Genomic DNA, 19,090 nt, shown 5'->3' on the forward strand with positions numbered 1-19,090 from the left:
CGACTTGGCCTCTGTCTTTCCAGATGCCACTGGTTCACCTTTTCCCTCCCCCCGTGAGCCCCGCACAGCCTGCCGATGCAGGGCTCAATCTCACGATTGAGTGCAGACTTTCGCAGTGTGTTGCTGGCTTGGCGAGTGGGCTTCCGCTCCTGGCAACCAGCGAACCCTAAGGAAAGAGGGCTCCTGGGGGCCGGCACTGGCACCGACCCATCTACCCCCACTTCACAGGAAGCAGGGGGCAGGATGTGCACCCCCACCTGCTGGCCCCACTACCCCTGGCTGGCCCCTCCTTCCCGGTTTAGAATTCCAAGAGAAGAGCATCTTTTCCTCCTGTTCTCTTGGTGATGAAGCTTCTAGAGCAAATGCTTCAAAATTTTAAGATTTTATTTAAGAGAGAGCATGAGCCGGGGAGAAAGGAGTAGAGTCCACGCTGAGCCAGGAGCCCAACGCGGGGGGCTCGATCCCACGACCCTGAGATCATGACCTGAGCTGAAACCAAGAGTCGGCCGCTTCACCGACTGAGCACCCCCCCCACCAGGTGCCCAAAAGCTTCCAATTTTTTAAAAAGAACCGATCCCTCATTCCAAACAGTAAGTTAAATAAATGTTAAAAATTACCTATCATAGAAGTAAAAATGCTTCATCATTATTTTCTCAGTATAACTAAAATTTGTAAAACCTTCAGAAGGAAAACCAGATTACTTAATCATACCTTGTCAGGTTGTTACTTCAACCAGAACCTACCAGCTTCACTGCAAATATTTGGACTGAGGGCTTTGTCACTGAGTTTGCAATTCTCTTTTCTGCCCTTAGGAAGCAGATGATCTATTAAATGTAATTTCTTTAAAACGAGCTGGTGCTATTTTTGTTTCATAAAAACTTTGGTTATAATTCGCATCACCAACACTCCACTTTTTAAAAAAATGAAGTTCAGAATACAAACTATTTTATATAAACTTATAAATTAAGTTTCTAAAATATATTGAAATGTGGTACAAGTATTTTTAATGTTTTAACTTTCCATTCTTAAATTATTTTCTGTCTTTCAAAATATTACTTTAGGGGCGCCTGGGTGGCTCAGTTGGTGAAGCGTCCCGACTTGATTTCAGCTCGGGTCATGATCTCGAGGTCGTGAGATTGAGCCCTGCATCAGGCTCTGCGCTCAGCAACGGAGTCTGCTTGTCCTTCTGCTTGTCCCTCTCCCTCTGCCCCTCCCTCCACACGAGTGCTCTATTTCTCTCTCTCAAATAAATCTTTAAAAAAAATATTACTTCATAGACACACACTTCTACCACTGTTCTCTACCTTTTTTATGCAACTTTTTAAAAAAGATTTTATTTGAGAGAGAGAGCGAGCAACAGGAGAGGAAGAAGCGGGCTCCCCGCTGAGCAGGGAGCCCAACACGTCTCTCAGGGCTCCATCCCATGATCCTGGGATCGTGACCTAAGCCGAAGGCAAACGCTTAACCGACTGAGCCACCCAGATGCCCCATCCCTAAAGTTTCTCTTTAAGTAATCTCTACACCCAATGTGGGGCTTGAAATCACGACCCCAAGACTGAGTCACACGCTCCACCGACTGAGCCAGCCAGGCGCCCCATTCTTGGGCAATTTTTCAATGTAAATGCTCAATTTAAATGCTTCCGAGAGTGAACAGACTATTGTCACATACATACAGATCTTTGAACCCGTCCAGTGAACGGAATCCTTCAGTCTTACGCATATTAGGCATTTGGGTCATTTTGTGAGGACTATAAATGAATAGAAATGTTGCAAGATGTAATATATTCTTATACCCATAACTTCCCATGTGAACTTAATCTCTGATTTGATCTTTTTTCAAATAGTTTTATTGAGCTAGATCTCATACACCATACATTTCCCCCATGTTGAGTGTACAAATTCAGTAGTTGTGTGTGAGTGACACGCCGGTCTCCTTCACCAGATTGAGGGCTCCTTGAGGGACGTTGTTTCGGGCATTCACTCACTCACTCAAACGTCTACTGAGCACCTACTGTGTACTGGGTGAGCAGGACAGAAGTCTGCCCACACTGTGGTGGGGGTGGGGAAGTGCTGATGAATAAAAATAATCTTTACGGAGCACTTCTGTGTGCCGGGCACAGAGATCCCAGTGGGTGGCTGTGTCCTCAGGGCTGTCACAGGGCTGGGGGACTGATCAATAGTTTCCAGGTGAATGGAGTCACCCGCAGCAGCAGGCGATCCCCGCTCCCCGCCACGGGGCTAACACTAACCTGATCAGGTTAGCGTGTGCAAGTTGGGGCAGGTAGTTAGGTCTCAGCACCTGGCTGTCTACCCAGCGGCCTCTGCGGTCCCTCCATTCAGCAACGGTGAAAGCCAAGTCCAACGGCAGAAGAAGTAAAGAGGGGAGGGGAGTGAGCTGTGGGCTGTTCCCCTTTCTCAGCTTTGGGGACTAAAGGCCATGTCCAAGCTGTGGCTTAAGAAGTCCCACGTTTGCTGAATAACCCCGGGCTGGGAGGCCCTGGGGCCACATGCTGAGGACGGGAACGCTGGGCCCTTCCTTCTGCTTTGTAGGAGATTGCCACCTGCCCGCCAGCCAGCTTTTCCTGCCCCCCAGGATTCGGGGGGGGACACTGGGACCAGGCGCTGTGTGAGGCGTTTGCGCACCTGGCATCTCATTCAATAAAATATGAACCGCCAAGGGAGGGCTCTTTAGGGGTGACTGGCCCAGCCTCCTGCTCCCCATGAGTGTCCAGAGGGAGAATCCCTCCCAGACAAGGACAACTGACAAGTGACCAGGGCGGTGCCCCTTTCTTGGCTGAGCCTGGGCCTGAAACCTAGATGCAGACCTCCACTGAGCCCGCGCAAAGTCAGGCGGGAGGACGGGTGTAAGGCGGGGCTCATCCCTTCGGGCCACCCCCAGCCTGCAGCGAGGTAAGAGGCGTGCGCCCCGGGGAGGAAGGGGGTCCGCCGGAGCGCCTCTCCCCTCCATGAGGCCCCATCAGTGGGGTGCAACGAGCAGATCCGTCAGCTGGGGAGGCCCAGGCCCTGGAGAAGCTAATGCCGCCCGGTGCCGGGCGCTGGGGCACGAGCACTCCTCCTCCTCCTCCTCCATCAGACAGGGCACTGCCCGGGCCCAGGCCCCAGCCATCAGACCGGGGGCTTCCTGAGGAGGAAGCAGCCCACTGGGCAGTGCTGGAAAGCAAGAGCCGGCACCCCACGGACGACCCGGTGCTGCCCGGGGGAAGGGATGAGGTCGCCCCTGTGAGGGCTTCCGAAGGGCAGGGCTGCGCCGCTCCATCTCCTCCCCGCAGCTCTGACTTGCGCCGGCCCTTGGGGCTCTCGCTGCCGTATGAGGGAGCCCCCGGTAACTGGCGTCAAGCGAGGTCACGGCCCTGCATGGAGCCAGCCGCTGCCTGGCAGAGGGCACCTGAACCAGGCCCAGGCCCGAGCCAGCTGGGGCCCGGGGGCACCTTCGCCTGGGACGGGGCGGGCGGCTCGAGGAAGTGGGAAGGGATCCTGAGCCCCGTAGGGTTGGGCCGCCCCTGGGAGCGAGGGAAGCTGGGCGGCACGCGGCCCTGATCTCTGGACCCCGAGAGCCCCAGTCCCGGCCAGGTGGGGGACGGTCCCTGCAGCGGAGGGACGGAATGGGGTTTGAAAAGCTGCTCGACCTCGAGCAAGCCGCTTGATCCCTCAGAGCCTGTTTTCCATCTGTCTACTGGCCATCCCAACTGCACCGACCATAGGGCACAGCCCAGCCCAGCACACGGCAAGCGCTCAACAAACATCAGCCCCGTGCGGGGGTACACACGGCGCTCCGCAGGCATGACCCAGGACGGGCCCGGGGGACACTGCCCGACTTGGCCTCACTGCCCACTTGTGCCTCAGAGGAGGCTCTCCCTGGTCTGCCAGACCCCACTTCCTGCCTTCTCTCCCCCGACCTGCTGTGCGCCCTGGCCCCGGCCCCACGACCCTGTCTACACTCAGCCTGGCTTTGCAGCGACCCCGGCTCAGGCCCGTGCACACACCCTTGCCCCTTCCTGACGTCCCTGCGCCTTCAGGATTCAGCTCCCGGGCCCCTCCTCTGTGAGGCCTTCCCTGGGGAGTCTCCTCATTCTGATGGCACTTTGTACCTTCTGGTCAAAGCCCTTACCCCCAGGGCCCGGCAGCCAGCTTCCCTCCGTGAGGACAAGGACCGGAGCCGGGGTCACCCCCCTCCCGGCGCCCAGCGAAGCCCGGGCTGGTGGAGGCTGCACTCGGCCCATCCACGCGGCACCAGACTGGGCTGCAGGCCCCACTGCCGAGCTCCCTGCCGTCCCCGGGGCAGGTAGAGGAGATTCAGAAAGCCTGAGCCACAGCTTCTCTCCCTGACCAGCCCCTCAGGCACGCACAGGGTCATGGCCAACAAGTGGACTCAGAACGGGGTCAGGGAGACGAAGTGAGGTTGGGGCCCAGGACTGGAGCTCAGGGCTGAGCCCTGCCCTCCTCTCCTCCCTTCCCACTGCTCTTGCACCTCCTTCCTCCTGCCTGCCACACCCCCCACCTCTCCCCTGTTATCTCCTGCCCGGCCTTCTGCGTGTCACCTCCTCCAGGAAGGTCTCCCTGATCTGCGGGGAGATCTGGAAGTGCCTCTCCTCCAACTGAAAATTATCAAAGCGAACCTTTATGGCGCGCTTACCACATGCCAGACTTTGGGGCTAACCTCCGCTAATTGCACCATCTTATAACATACATCCCATTTCACAGATGAGGTAACTGAGGCACAGAGAAGCAAAGAGGCAGAACTAAGATCTGAACCTTTAACTATTCTGCTTCTTCCTGAGCACTGAGGGGCCGGGACCCTGTCATTCTCGCTGCTGTCTCCTCACCCCCAGGTGTGGGGTCTGTTACAGAGAAGCCGGTGAGAAAACCCGAGGCCCCCCGGAGGCTGGGCAGTCCGCTCCTGCTCGGCTCTGCCATATCCCGACCTCCAGGCCCCCACCTGGGACCCGGAAGCTGGGGCCCAGATCCCCACGCCCCGCTGTTGCCCGGAGCAGCCCAGACCGCAGCACCTCGGGGAAGGAGCAACAGAAAGAGGCCTCGCTGGGAGGTACCGTTTACTGGGCTGTCTGCAGTCAACGGGACAGGCCTGGGGGCACCCGGCTGCAGGTGCACCCCGCTCCAGGGGGTGTGCAGGCAGATGGAGGGAGGTGGGTCGAGGGGCGCCCACTGCCGTCGGAGGGGCTGAGGTCTCCGCTGCAGCCCCTCCCTCGAGGCTCCCAAGGACAGCAGCCTCAGACTCGGGGGGGGAGCTGGCCCCCGCACCCCTCTCGCTCCCCGCTCCCTGAAGAGTCAGCCAGTCAGGGTTCCTGGAAGAGTCGGCCAGGAGGTTTCCGAGGTGGGGGAGGCGGCTGGGCCAGGCCCTCAAGGCGCCCCCGGCCGCCTCCACGGCCAGTCCAGGGTCAGCAGCCCCGTGTCTGCCCACACTTGTCCCTTCCTGGGAGCGGCATCTGGAGGTCCCCGTAGTCCCGGGCTTGGCCTGGGTCCGGGTCAACTGGGGAGGAGGGGCTGACGCTCCGAGGAGGTGGCCGTGTCCCTGTACACCAGGAACTGTATGGAGATCTGGAGGGGCCAACGTCAAGGCCGAACCGAGCAGAGGCTGGGACGGACGTGCCCCTGGGGGCCTTGGCTCCCTCCGGGGTGCTCCCCTCTTCCCTCCCCCACCCGCCCCCCGGCCCTGACAGGCTGCCATGCCCTCCACCCCCGAAGGATACGACGGTGTCAAGCAACAGCACGCCCAGGCTGCCCACGAGCCAGGGCAGGTGGTGCAGCAAGTAGCTGCCCTCGCTCTGGCCCACCTCGGGGTTTTTGAGCAGCACGCTCAGCCCATACAGCGTGTTCCCCAGCATCACCAAGGCGAACAGCGAGTAGGAGACGCCCTGCGTTGACTTCCTCAGGAACTGGGGGTGAGGGGGGCGGGGGTCAGAGGCCTCGGCCAGGGTTCCTGTCACGCTGCCCCGTCCCACTGGGCACGCTCTGAGCGCGTTTGTCACCGTGCGCCCGGTCCGCGGGAGACTGGCCGCCCCGCCAGCCTCCCCGGGCCCACCACGCCCCTTTCTCCCCATCCCTCGGGACTGTCGGCCGGGCCCTGGCCTCCTCACCTGACCCGCTGCTTCTCTGAGACACACACGGGACACCCGTGTCCCTCGAGACGGGCCTCATCGTGCCCACTTCCCAGGGGCAGAAACTGAGGCCTGGAGAACTGGATTCACTTAAGCCGACCGGCAGTTTGAACCCAGACCTGCTGCACAAAGACCGCACACCCTGCCCCGGAGGCCCCGCCCCTGCCCCGGCGGCCCCGCCCCTGCCCCGGGCTCACGTTGGTGCGGATCTGAGGCAGCCGGGACAGCAGGTAGAGCGCACTGGAGACGGAGCCGATGGCGAAGCCGATGATCTCCTGCCGAGTGAAGGGCTGAGAGGGCAGGGGCTGCTCAGTGCCCGGGAGGGGCCAGAGGTGCAGCGTGCGATCCCCGCTCCCTCGGGACGAGCCGGTCCCCAGCCCGCACCCCCCGGGCACTGACCCACACCTCACCTTACTGCCCGGCTCCACTGACAGGAGCGTGCGGCCCCGGAAGACCTCCCTCGGGACAGCCACCGGGCCAGTGGTCCTCAGCAGCGGGAAGGCACACACCACCCCCAGGATGAAGAGCAGCACGGAATTGATGGGGGCAGACCCTGGACAGGAGACAGGGGGGAAGCCGAGGAACTTGAGTCCTGGCCTTGCCCTTCGGAGGCTGTGTGACTCTGGGCAAGGAACCTGACCTCTCTGGGCTTTAGTGCCTCCTCTGTAGAATGGGTGTAATAATAGCAACCTTCTCCTAGAGTTGTAAAGGAGAGACAAGGGCAGGAGGGGGTCACCCAGAGCAGACAAGTGCCTCCCTCTGACCTTGACTCCCGCCCCTTCTCAATCCTCAGGGGCAGCGGTGACCTGTGTCCAAGCCCAGGGCCAGGTACAGAGGAACAGCTGAAGCCACGATTGTGGGATGCGACCCAAGGGAAGAAAGAGCAGCCCCCGTGGTCCGGCCCCCATCCCGGGCCGGACGCTGCGGTGCGAAGCCCTCTGCCTCCCGCGCTCCCGGGCCTCCCGCCGCCCCGCTCCCCACACTCACGCAGAGAGGGGCGCTTCTTAAACTTGTAGTGAAAGTAGAGGGCCAGCATCAGCAGGTCGGCCAGCACGTAGTACGCCGCCGTGTAGCTCTGCAAGAGAGGCGCGGCCCCACCGACCCACTTCACCACCCTGCCCTCCGGTCTCCTCATCTGCGTCCAGCCGGCAGAACTCGAGAGCAGGCCGGCAGCGGGCCCCCCGGGACAGAGGGAGGACGGGGGGCGGGTGCGCCTCGCCGGGACAGAGGGGGACTCAGCGGTTAAGGGAGGGCTCCGGCGTGGCCGGGCACAGGAGCTGCGATGACGGTACCGTCCCGCTGGGGAAGACGATGGACTCCTGGCTGGGATTCCTGGCACCTGCCACCCCCACCCCCGACTCCCCCCAAGGGAAACCTTTCCTCCTCTGTGGCCCCACACCCTGGCAGCTCAGTCAGGACCTCGGCACCCCAGAGCCATCCTCTGGTTTGATGTGCTCGTTTCGCAGATGGGGAAACTGAGGCCCGGAGAAGGGTACCGACCAGCTGCCTGTCACGCTGCACGGCGGGGCGGAGGGCGCTCTCTCCAGTGTGGGGCCCTCCCTCTGCCGTGGTCGACCCCCTCTGCCGTGGCCGACCCCCTCTGCCGTGGCCATCCTCGGTGGCCCGCCCCACCCCCGGTCTGACCCACCTGCAGGGGCAGCTGGTCAGCGAGGAAGGAACCGATGAGGTTGCAGGAGTCTCCTCCGATCCAGCCCAAAAGGAACCACAGAGACAGCGCCTGGTCCATGTTGCCTGTCCTGCAGGCCTTGATGTACTGGCTGCGGCCAAGGAGGAAGAAGACGCGGGCTCAGGGCGGGAGGGGGCCCGGGCCGGGGAAGCAGGGAAGTCGCCTGTGAGCCCATCCTGCCAGCAGGCGGGAGCCGCAGGAGCCTTTCGGTGCCCTTTGGGGATTCTTACCAGCGGATTCTCTTCCAACCAAGGAACTCTATGGCAGGTGCATCTTTCCAGAGTCATCCATAGCATTCCTCAGATTCCCCTCCAGCGCACCCTAGAGTCTCCCAGTGGGGACCTGGAGTTTGTGTCACCCCACCCCCCACCTCCCGCTGTGCTCCAAGAAGAGAACCACGTCACAGGGACCCTGCATTCTTTCTTCTATGGAGGGGAAGCGGGGGGGGGGGGGTGAAAGGACGGTGCTGGTGGCAGGGAGCCACGGCCTGGCGCTGCCCTATCTCCAGGAGCGGTTGATGATGATGATAAGATGGGCCAAACCACAGCCCGTGACCTTCAAAGGGCAATGGGGCAAGGCGGGATGGCCCCAAGAGCCCCGTGGCTTGTGGCTTTGGATATTCTGGTTGTTTTCTCAAAGGCCAAGTGTCAGCATGAGCTCAGTGCTGACAACAGGCCACAGGTAACAGGCGTCAGGCAGAGTTCTGAGCCCTTTGTGCATATTAACTCTTTCGGTCCTGCAGAACGCCCTGGGCCGGTCAGGTCACAGGGAGGCTTGGAACCAGAATCACAGCCTGACAGACCCAGCCCCTCCCTCTCCAGTCCCTCCGAACCTTCACGCAACTGCCATTTACTCTTTTTCTGTTTAATCCTCTGTATATTTATTTTACTTATTATTATTATTTTGAGAGAGAGAGAGAGAGCGGGGGAGGGCAGAGGGAGAGAAAGAATCTTTTTTAACTTTTTTAAAGATTTATTTATTTGAGAGAGAGAGCTAGAGCATGAGCAGGGGGAGGGGCGGAGGGAGGGGGAGAGAGAGAGAGAGAGAGAGAGAATCCCAAGCAGAGTCAGTGCTGAGCACAGAGCCTGATTCAGGGCTCGATCTCACAACCAAGACCATGACCTGAGCTGAAACCAAGAGTGGGCTGCTTAACCGCCTGAGCCACCCGGGTGCCCCTCGTCTGTGTGTTTTTAAATAAAAGGGGACTAAATGGCACCTCATCCCCCACAACACCCAAGTCAGAAACTGAGAAAGCCAGGTATGGCCCTGATCTTCCCACGGCCAAACTTCCTTCTCCTCCTCCTGTGAAGACACCCCCTCGCACAAACACCCCGTCCACGCGCCTGTCTCCTATCCAAGCCTGGTTCCCCTTGACTCTGCTCCCTCTCAAGGATCTTTTTAAAACCCCAGGCTCCCCACAAGCATTCGGAGCCTTCCCCTGCTATTTGGGGAGGCCCCCAGGGCCAGCTATCCCCCGGCCCTGCCCCCTCCACCAGGATTTATTTCCCTTCCTCCAGACTCTTCATTGGCAGGCAGCCAGCCCACTCCCTCCTCTTTGTCTTTCACGGCTCAGGAAACATCACTTCCTCCCCACGGCCTTCCTGGACACAGCTCGCCAGTGTCCTCTACTTCCTCCTTTGTAACATGGGACATCCTTGTCCCTCCTGGACTCAAGCCTCCTGCGGGCAGGGATAGTGTCCAGCTCAGGCCTGGCACTAGGGAGGCCCCTAATTAAGGTCTAGCCTATGGCCCCTAAAGCCCCTTCTAGGACATGTGACTTGGCAAGTCTCCATTAAATTGCAGGGAAAGTGATTTTATCGCACCCAAGAAAGGCTGAGTCCTGAGGAGGAGCAGGAAGGCAGCTGCCCTTCCTGCTGTCACCTGGGGCTCTCTCCCAGGCCTCTGACCCCCCTCACTGGTTCATCAGCCAGGCTCACGCAGGGCCAACATTATGTCATGGCGGGAAGGGGAAGCCTCAGCCAGCTCCTCAGATAGTCCTAGAGCAGGCTCTCATTCTGGAACAGGGCGTCTCTCTCCCTCGGGCTCCAGCGGTCACCCACACCTGTCCAGTCAGCCTATACGGAGCATCTCCAATGCCCGCGATATCGCTCCTTGGTGGATGGCTTCCATGGCCTCCAAGGTGGCCTCCCTGCCTCCAGTCTCACTCCCTGTCCTGCCAGTCCTTCTTCCCTGTGACTCCCTGACTGCCTTTTAAAGGTAGCCAGAACGGAAGCTCTGCAAAGGCAAGGATGGCATCTGTTTTGTTTACTTTCAACATACCTACTGTGGCCTCAGGAACAAGCTAATTCAATAAAAATGTCAAGTCCACAATGAGGTACTAGGATAATTCCATGGGGGAAAGAAGGGTCTTTGAAACACATGGTACTGGGACAACCGGTTATCTCCATACAAAAGAATGAGACTGGACCCCTACCCCACACCACATATAAAATATAACTCAAACTGTATCAAAGACCCATTAAAAAGAAAACCACAGGCCCAAGATGGAGTCACTTAGGCCACATCACCAAACAGGGGCGTAATAACAAACCTAATCACATTTCAACCTCCCCCAGGTATGTAGTCTTAATTGGTCAGGAATTTTCTGGTCAGTAGCAATGAGGTCATCTGTCACATGGGCCCTCGCCATCCCCCACAAAGGAAGATGAGATCATCTACTAAGACCCCCTGCAGGAAAATGAACTTGCCTGATATAATCCCTTTTTTTTTGCTAATAATTTCTTGCCCCACCCTCTTTCCTATAAAAACCTTCCATTTTATAAAACTCCTTAGAACATCTCTCTATTTGCTAGATGGGATGCTGCCCAATTCATGAATGGCTTAACAACACCAATTGTGTCTTCAAATTTAATCAGGGTAATTTTGTTTTTTAACAGACCTAAATTTAAAAGCTAATTTGTTATATTGTGATTTATAATAAGAAACATAGGGTCACCCGGGTAGCTCAGTTGGTTAAGTATCAGAGTCTTGATTTTGGGTCAGGTCATGATCTCAGGGTCCTGAGATCGAGCCCCACTTCGGGTTCCACGCTGGGCTTGGAGCCTGCTTAAGATTCTCTCTCTCCCTCTCCCCTCAGGAAGGAAGGAAGGAAGGAAGACAGACATATATTTGGTCTTCACCCCATCCCTGGCAGAAAGTTCCTAAAACTCTTGGAATTTCCTAAGTGATTTGAGCTATAAAGGTGCCTTTTGTTAGTTAATGAGGTGACTTTTGGAAAGCCTCTGGGTCACCTAAAGATGAGGGCTGGCTGCCATGATGTGATTAAACCCTTAGAACTTTCAGTCCCATTTTCCTGACCTCTGGGGAAGGGGAGGGGCTGGAGATGGAGTTCAATCGCCAATGGCCAATGATGTCATCAATCATTCCTGTGCAGTGAAGCCTCCAGAAGAACTCAAATGGACAGGTTCGGAGAGCTTCTGGGCCAGTGAATGTGCAGAGGTTCAGGGAGAATGGCACACTGGGAGAGGAACCGGAAGCTCCATGCCCCTGTCTGCAACCCCTGCCCTGTGCATCTCTTCCATCTGGCTGTTCCCTGTATCCTTTCGTAATAAACCAGTGATCTCGTGAGTCAAATGTCTCTCTGATTTTTGTGAGCCGCTCTAGCAAATTAATCAAAACCAGGTAGGGGGTTTGTTGGGACCTCCAGTCTATAGCTGGTCTACACCAATCAGAAGCAGAAGTGACAACCTGAACTTGTGACGGACATCTGGAGGGGGAGGGGCAGTCTTGTGGGACTGAGCCCTTCACCTGTGGGATCTGATGCCGTCCCACGGAAGATAGTGTCTGATGGCGTTAGATGCTTGGCGGTGTGGGAAAAAACACACATGGACACTGGTGTCAGAATGAGGCAAAGCTATGAAACTGTTATAGAAAAAGATAATGCAGGAGGACTTGACTACTTTCATTTTGACCTCAAATTTCTATATATACATTTTTTAAGTAGGCGCCACACCTAGCACAGGGCTTGAACTCACCACCCTGAGATCAAGACCTGAGCCAAAATCAAGAGTCGGAGGCTTAACTGACTAAGCCACCCCAGCGCTCCTTGACCTCAAACTTTCTAATTGATTAAGTTCTTCTTTCTAGCTTATCCCTTAACTCAGGCAAAAGACCCTGTGCACAAAGCATCCCAGGAAGGGAACCGAAACTACCCGCTGAAGCAACAAGGACTGCCTCATGTCCGGAAGACCCGGAGGGACTAAGCCCAAGACAATGACCCACCTGACTTCCCCGCGCCCCTACATGTACCCACTGACCATTGTCCCTCGCTTTCCTTATATAATTCTGGAAGTATCATTAGCACTTGGGAGACAGTCTTAGAAACACCAGTCTGTGGTTTTCCCGGTGTTGGCCTCACAGAAATAAATTCCTTTCTCGTTTCACCACCACTCATGTCTCTGCCTTTGGATTTTGTCAGTGGCGAGTGGCTGAACTTAATCTGGCTGCCCCCCCCCACCCAGAGCCCGATGCTCTTGCGTCCCTGCACCCGGTTACAATCAGGGTAAATCTCTGTTACTTGGATTAGGCGATGATGTTTTTTTATTTTTACCTTTATTTTTTTAAATTTTTTTAAAGATTTATTTGACAGAGAGAGACACAGCGAGAGAGGGAACACAAGCAGGGGGAGTGGGAGAGGGAGAAGCAGGCTTCCCCCCCGAGCAGGGAGCCTGATGCGGGGCTCGATCCCAGGACCCTGGGACCATGACCTGAGCCGAAGGCAGACTCTTAACGACTGAGCCACCCAGGTGCCCCACGACGATGTTTTTTTAGATATGACACCAAAAGCACACGCAAAAAAGAAAAAAGAGATAAACTGTACATCATCCAAATGTAGAACTTCTGTGCTTCAAAGGATGCAATCAAGAAAGTGAAAAGAGAACCCACAGAATGCGAGAAAATATTTGCAGATCATGAGGCTGTCGTATCCAGAATATATAAAGAACGCTTACAACTCAGGGGCGCCTGGGTGACTCAGTCAGTTAAGCTCAGGTCACAATCCTAGGGTCTTGGAATCATGCGCTGCATCGGGCTCCCTGCTCAGCAGGGAGCCTGCTTCTCCCTCTGCCTCTGCCCATCCCCCCATCGGTGCGCGCTCTCTCTCTCTCTCTCTCAAATAAATAAATAAAATCTTTAAAAGAACTGCTACAACTCAACAACAAAAGGGCAAATAATCCAATTGAAAAATAGGCAAAGGATCTGAACAGTCCTTTTTCCAAAGAAGATATACAAACGGCCAAAAATCACATGAAAAGCTACTTAACATCACTAGCCGTCAGGCAAATTCAAATCATAAACTACAACACGATAACACTTCCAACCCATTAGGATGGCTATAATAATACACATAGAAAATACGCATTGATGAGGTTATGGACACATTGGAACCTCACACACGGCTGGAGGGAATGGAAAATGGTACAGCCTCTTTGGAAAACAGTCTGACAGTTCCCTGTGAAAAAGAAAACCACAAGGGGGCGGCCAGCTGGCTGGCTCAGTCTGTGGAGCACGTGATTCCTGATCTCGATCTCGGGGTTGTGAGTTTGAGCCAAATGTTGGGTGTAGAGATTATTTAAAAAAAAATAAAATCTAGAAAAAAGAAAAAGAAAAAGAAAAAGAAAACCAGAGGCCCCAAATGATGTCATTAAGGTTAGGCTGAGTCATGAAACCAGGGCTTAATAATGTTTTTTAAACATCCTTAAAAGAGGGGCTCAGTCGTTAAAGCATCTGCCTTCGGCTTGGGTTGTGATCCCAGGTCCTGGGATCGAGCCCCGCATCAGGCTCCCTGCTCCGCGGGAGGCCTGCTTCTCCCTCTCCCACTCCCCCTGCTTGTGTTCCCTCTCTCGCTGTGTCTCTGTCAGATAAATCTTAAGGAAAAAAAAATCCTTAAAAAGATTAAACACAAAGTTACCCTATGACCCAGCAATTTCACTACGTAAGCATATACCCAAGAGAAGTAAAAACATATGTACCCACAAAAACTTGCACATGAATGTTCACAGTAGAAACAGACCAAACATCCATCAGTGAATGAATGAATAAAAGGTGGCATATCACACACTGGAACGTTACGCACAAAGGAATGAGGTCCTGACACCCGCTACAGCATAGGTAAGTCTTGAAGTCGTTCTGTTAAGTGAAAGAAGCTGGTCTTTCACGTGCTCTATGATTCCATTTACAGGAAATGTCCAGAGTTGGCAAATCTACAGAGACAGGAGGTAGACGGCTGGTTGCCAGGCGCTGGGAGCTTCGGGGGAAATCAGGAATGACTCATTTCTTTGGGGGTTTCTTTTTAGGGTGATGAGAGTATTCTAAAACTGATTATGGCATTGGTTACACGACTCTGCAGATACACTAAAAACACTGAATTATACATGTAAATGGGCTAATTATATGGTATGTGGACTATCTCTCCATAAAGCTATTTTTAAGAAAATGTTGAGCTCCTGATTAAACCCTTATCTTTCTCCCTCAGGATAAAAAGCCGATTTCCTAACAGTGGAGAAGCCTCACATTACAGGGCCCTTGGTGACCTCTTCGACCTCACCTCTCCCTGTGCCCCTGACTCCCACACACTCTGTCCAGCCATGGGATTGTGCCTACATGGCGCAAAGGCCCCGAGTCCCGTGCTTTACGTACACTGCCTCGTCCCATCCTCACAGCAGCCCTGGGAGGTTGGGAACAACACTGCCATTCTGCAGATGAGGAAGCTGAGGTACAGAGCAGCAAAGTAACTCTCCCAGGTCACAGTGTGTCCCCGTTCCTCAATCACAGCAGTGGTCACACCATCTTGTAATCACTACTCGCCCACCCCATCACCAGACTGTCACAGGACGAGGGCTGTGTTTGGGGCATGTCAGCCCTCCCACCCCTCTGCTTCCTTTCTTCTTAGCTGTGCAACCTAGAACAAGTGACTTAGTCTCTCTGGCTTTCTGTTCCCTCATAAATAGGGACAGTAACTACTTATTTCACAGGGTTATGAGGTTTAAATGAGGTAAAAACATGTCAAGTGCTCAGAACTGAGGTACGTAGCGTGCACTGAACAAACAGCACTAAGGGTTAATACTGTTACTATCATCTGTGTGTTGGCATTGCCCAGCCAAGGCGAGCCCTAGGGTGGGCTCCAGGGCAGGGCCCTCCAGGGTGGGCTGGAAATCAGTGAGTGGGAGTACATTTGGCCTTGAGTCTGGAGAGGCCCAAGGCGGGTCAGGCAGACCCTCCTCCAGGCAGTGCCTGAAGCCATCGCCCCAGCCCGCCCCCTGTCCTGGTCCCGCCCCCCGGCCACTACTCACGGGAAGGTGGATGCTGCAAAACAGACAATGGAGATCAAGCCCAGGCCCACGCTGGCCTCGTCCCAGCCGTCCTGGGCGCATTCGCCAAACACATCCCATATCCACTGGCGGGAGCCATTGGGGCAGTCGGAAAAGTTGCCGGAGCCCAGTTTCTTCCAGACCATGGCTGCTGCGGGATGCAGGGAGGGTTGTACAGGGAGAAAGAGAAGGGGGCCTTTAGCCTTGGCAGGTCTGGATCCTGTGCCCCGCCCCCAGCTACGCCCATCCCCAGTTTTAATCACGTGGCGGGACCAAGCCTCTGAACCCCAAGGGCACAATCAGCTTCAAGTACACAGACGACCTGTGCAAGGACAGGGACTGATCTGCGGTCAGGGACAAGTGTGTAGATGCCAGCTTTAGCACTCCTCAATGCTGCGACTTTGGGCAAGTGCCTCAGCCTCCCTGTGCGTCAGTTCCCTCATCTGTAAGAGGGGTGATCACAGCTCCTCCTTCATGGTTGTCCTGACGGTTACATGAGTTCATACAGTGAACCCTCTGCTCACTTTGTTACAACCCTCCAACGTTTACATTGTTTCTGATCTCCTGTTTTGTAAATTACATCCGCGGGAGACCAGGCCCATTAAGTACATTCTCTCATTGAAGTAGGACTGCCTGCCAACACGGGTCAGAGGAGGCACGTGGAGAATAAGGGCCAGGTGGGTCCAGGGCTTGCACAGGTGGCTGGGATTCCAGTGCGGCACTCAAGCACAATTCTCCAGGAGCAGCGTGTGCGGGATGCCTGCTGGCGAGGAGTCTGGAGCCACCTGCCCATTCTCACCACCCACAAAGCCAGAAAAGTGGCTGGTAGCAGGAGCAGGCAGGAAAGTCCCCTCCCGATGCCCGGGCACCCTGCACAGTGATTACAGCGGTCACGGTCTGTGCGACAGTCCCAGAGAAGGAAGAGAAAGCGGAGCCAGATGGTGCCATCTCTACCAGGCGAGACTCACCATAGCCCCTGATTACGAAGCTCGTCACCAGTTCTGGGCTAAGCACCTTGCAGGCATCTTACTCATTCTGTCCTATCAACTCCATGAAGGGGAGTTCGGGGGGCTCCTGATACATCCAAGGAACCAGGGAAGTGACTTGCACCCAGCCAGGAAGCGACAGAGGCAGGAGTCAAAGCCAGGACGGGGACCCAAACCCCGGCTCCTGGCCACCCTGCCATGCTGCCTCAGGCGCTTCTGTCCCCGGATATGGCAGACCCTCCCACCCCACCTGTGGTCTGGCCGACTGCCCAAGCTCCCCAGCAGCCAGAAGGCAGGCTTCCCCTTCCTGTCCTGTGCTCAAAGGCTTTCCTCACCAGACTGAGACTCTCTCCAGCTACCTTCAGTTTCTCCCTCTCCCTGCTGCTCCCCCTGCTTGTGCGCACTCTCTCTCTCTCTCTGTGTCAAATAAATAAAATCTTAAAAAAAAAAAAGCAAGTCCTTTTGCCCCCCCCACCCGGTTGCCCTCTTACAGATTCTGTGCCCGTCCCTTTCATCACCGTAATACACAGCCACCCTCGTAACTTCCCTGTGAGGTGGGGCAGACTGCCCCCATTTCCCAGGTAAGGCTGGGTCACCTTGGCCGAGTGAGGAACCTGTCTGAGCCTTGTCTGTAAAATGGGGATGATGACCCTGGCTCCTTGGGGTTGGCAGTGCAGATGAAATGCACATAAGGAAGGCTCTCTGCCCCGGGCCTGACCGAACCATGCTGGAGGCTGTTGTGAGGATGAGAGTCCAGGAGCTCAACCACCCTGCGGCCACTCTCTCACCCCCTTTTCACCAGGTTAGGGAGGAAATGAAATGAACACATGCCCAGTGAGGGAAGGGGGTGTCTGGAGGATTGTAGCTTGGCTCACAGGGCCCAGAGCACGGGGTGGGTGGTCCCTGATCTTGCACAGGGCATATGCGCAGCCCGGGACACTCTGAGACACGCCTGAATCCCGACCAGAAGGGGCCTTCCTCTGGGGGCCGCTGCACACAGGGCCCATCATCTGGACGTTCTGACCTAGCTAGGGAGCCAGCCTGGGCCCCAGGCCCGGCTTCTGGGAACGGGCCCACCTCCTGGTCAAACAGCACTTCGAGGATGGATGTCCAGGGTTGCAACAAAGCCTGACTGCATCCATAGGTTTGACAAGGACCACAGCAAGGGTAGGTGCCTTGGAACCACACAGGGCACATGCCCAGAATTCAGGCTCAGTGTCTCTCTGGACTTCAGATCAGGGACTTTGGGTTTAAGAAGCAACCCCAGGGGTGCCCGGCTGGCTCAGTCGGTAAGGCACGCGACTCTTGATCTCAGGGTTGTGAGTTCAAGCCCCATGTTGGGTGTAGAGATTACTTAAAAATAAAATCTTAAAAAAAAAAAAAAGGCAACCCCAGCTGATTCTGATGCATGTGGCCAGGCTTTGAGAAAACCTACAATGGAGATGGCATCTCGGGCCACACCCAAGCTCCTCTACTGGACCCAAGCTGAGTCAGGGAAATGCTTCCCATGGAAGCTTCCCACGGAAGCGGCAGGCCTCCAGGCTTCTGCACATATAGTCTCTTCCCTTAGGAGTGTGTCCTTCTCCCTCTGGAGGGCCTGGGAAGGAGACAGGGTTCTAACGTGCCATCTCAAAGATGCCTTGCAAAGGCTGGCTGGATGATACCTGTCACCTCTTCCCTTCCCCTTCACATATCTGAAGAATGCTTATCACAGTCCTCAGCTACTCCTGCTCCTCAAGCCCACACCTCTCCCTTCACCCTAGCCGTGACTGACTCTCGGGGCCAGCAACGCCAACTGCACAGTAAAGGTTCAGACAGTGCTGAGGAAGAGAGAGGAGACAGAGAAAGAGGGAGACAGAGAGGAAAGGGAGGGAAGGAAGAAAGGAAACTAGCTGTGAGCTCAGATGACCTAAGTTTGAGGAGAGAACACTCTGGAACTGACCTGCTTAATGCCCACAAGTATAGAATTCCAGAGCAAGTGACTGAGCCTCAGAATTCCAATCTGTACAATGGGTAAATACACACCTCCTAGACCGACTGCAGAATTAAATGACATAATCCAAGCCAAGGGATTAGAATGGTGCCTGGCAGAGATTAAACACTCAGCAGTAATAGCCAGGGATGGCTTATTACTCTGCTTTGGTTGTAGTGTGTCCCTCCACCACCCTCCCCCCCAGTCCTTGGCGCAAAGCAGCTTTCGGTTAAGTGTTGCATGGACAAGACCCAAGCCAGTCCTCACACTTCCAAACCCAGCCTCCCCATGTACACACTTCGAAACTTGTCCCAGGCCTGAGGAGGGGAGAGGGCAATCTGGGATTCGCAGCAGAACCTCGGCGTATGTGGAAGGGAGGGGAGTCCCCGCTGGTGGCTACCACCAACTCCAGGCCTCCAGGTCCTTGGCCGCCTGGTGACTAAGGCCAGCGCGGGCCGCCTGTTTGTCGGGGATAATGACAGGGCAGCTGCTGGGGTCAGTGCTCAAACGCCGCGAGGCCCCCTCCCCTGCCTGCCCTGGGGAAAACAAAGCCGTTGGAAACGATGAGGCCCGTCCCCCGGAACCAGAAGGTGAAAAGAGGACCCAGACCCCAAACCCTGGCCAGGCTGGTCCGAGAGACCATTCTCAGGAGGGGGACGTATGTTCCCGAGGGGCCACCTAATCCCGGCCCAGAGCCTCGTCTCCGGATCTCGCGCCCCAAGGAGGGGACAGAAGCCCCAAGACGGTCCAGGGGCTGGAAGAGGTTGTTGGAAAGATGTGGTAGCGACGCCCAGAGTCCCACCCGCAGCCTTCGGGCTTGCCCCTAGCCTCAAACCCAACTCACCGCTTCAACATCAGCCCCCGGTCCCGGCTTCTGGGTTCTGTCTGCACAGCCTTGGTCAGCTGACCCGAAGCCCCGCCCCGCCCCGCCCCTGTCCCTGAGCCGCGTGGCTCCGCCTCCTGCGCCGTGCACGGAGCTG

The 19,090-nt window shown here is 55.9% G+C and overlaps 1 protein-coding gene across 3 annotated transcripts; it reads right to left on the bottom strand.

Annotated features, from left to right (window-relative positions):
* Window positions 1-5,059: 5,059 nt before the first annotated feature.
* Window positions 5,060-19,056, bottom strand: SLC66A1 (solute carrier family 66 member 1). 3 transcript variants are annotated; one of them, XM_036115552.2, is made up of 8 exons: window positions 18,955-19,056; window positions 15,135-15,303; window positions 7,786-7,915; window positions 7,125-7,212; window positions 6,548-6,690; window positions 6,335-6,427; window positions 5,730-5,915; window positions 5,060-5,577 (listed from the first exon to the last, which is right to left on the bottom strand). In XM_036115552.2, the coding sequence occupies exons 2-8, from the start codon at window positions 15,296-15,298 to the stop codon at window positions 5,506-5,508; spliced, it is 876 nt and encodes a 291-aa protein (XP_035971445.1). In that variant the 5' UTR covers window positions 15,299-15,303; window positions 18,955-19,056; the 3' UTR covers window positions 5,060-5,505. The 3 variants fall into 3 exon arrangements, with proteins under 3 accessions (XP_035971445.1, XP_035971446.1, XP_077929863.1); XM_036115553.2 differs by having other exon boundaries at window positions 15,135-15,300; window positions 18,955-19,039; XM_078073737.1 differs by lacking the exons at window positions 15,135-15,303; window positions 18,955-19,056 and adding an exon at window positions 13,919-14,031.
* Between the last annotated feature and the right edge of the window lie 34 nt (window positions 19,057-19,090).

This window comes from Halichoerus grypus, chromosome 5 (genome assembly GCF_964656455.1).
Source record: "Halichoerus grypus chromosome 5, mHalGry1.hap1.1, whole genome shotgun sequence".
Classification (NCBI taxonomy): domain Eukaryota; kingdom Metazoa; phylum Chordata; class Mammalia; order Carnivora; family Phocidae; genus Halichoerus; species Halichoerus grypus.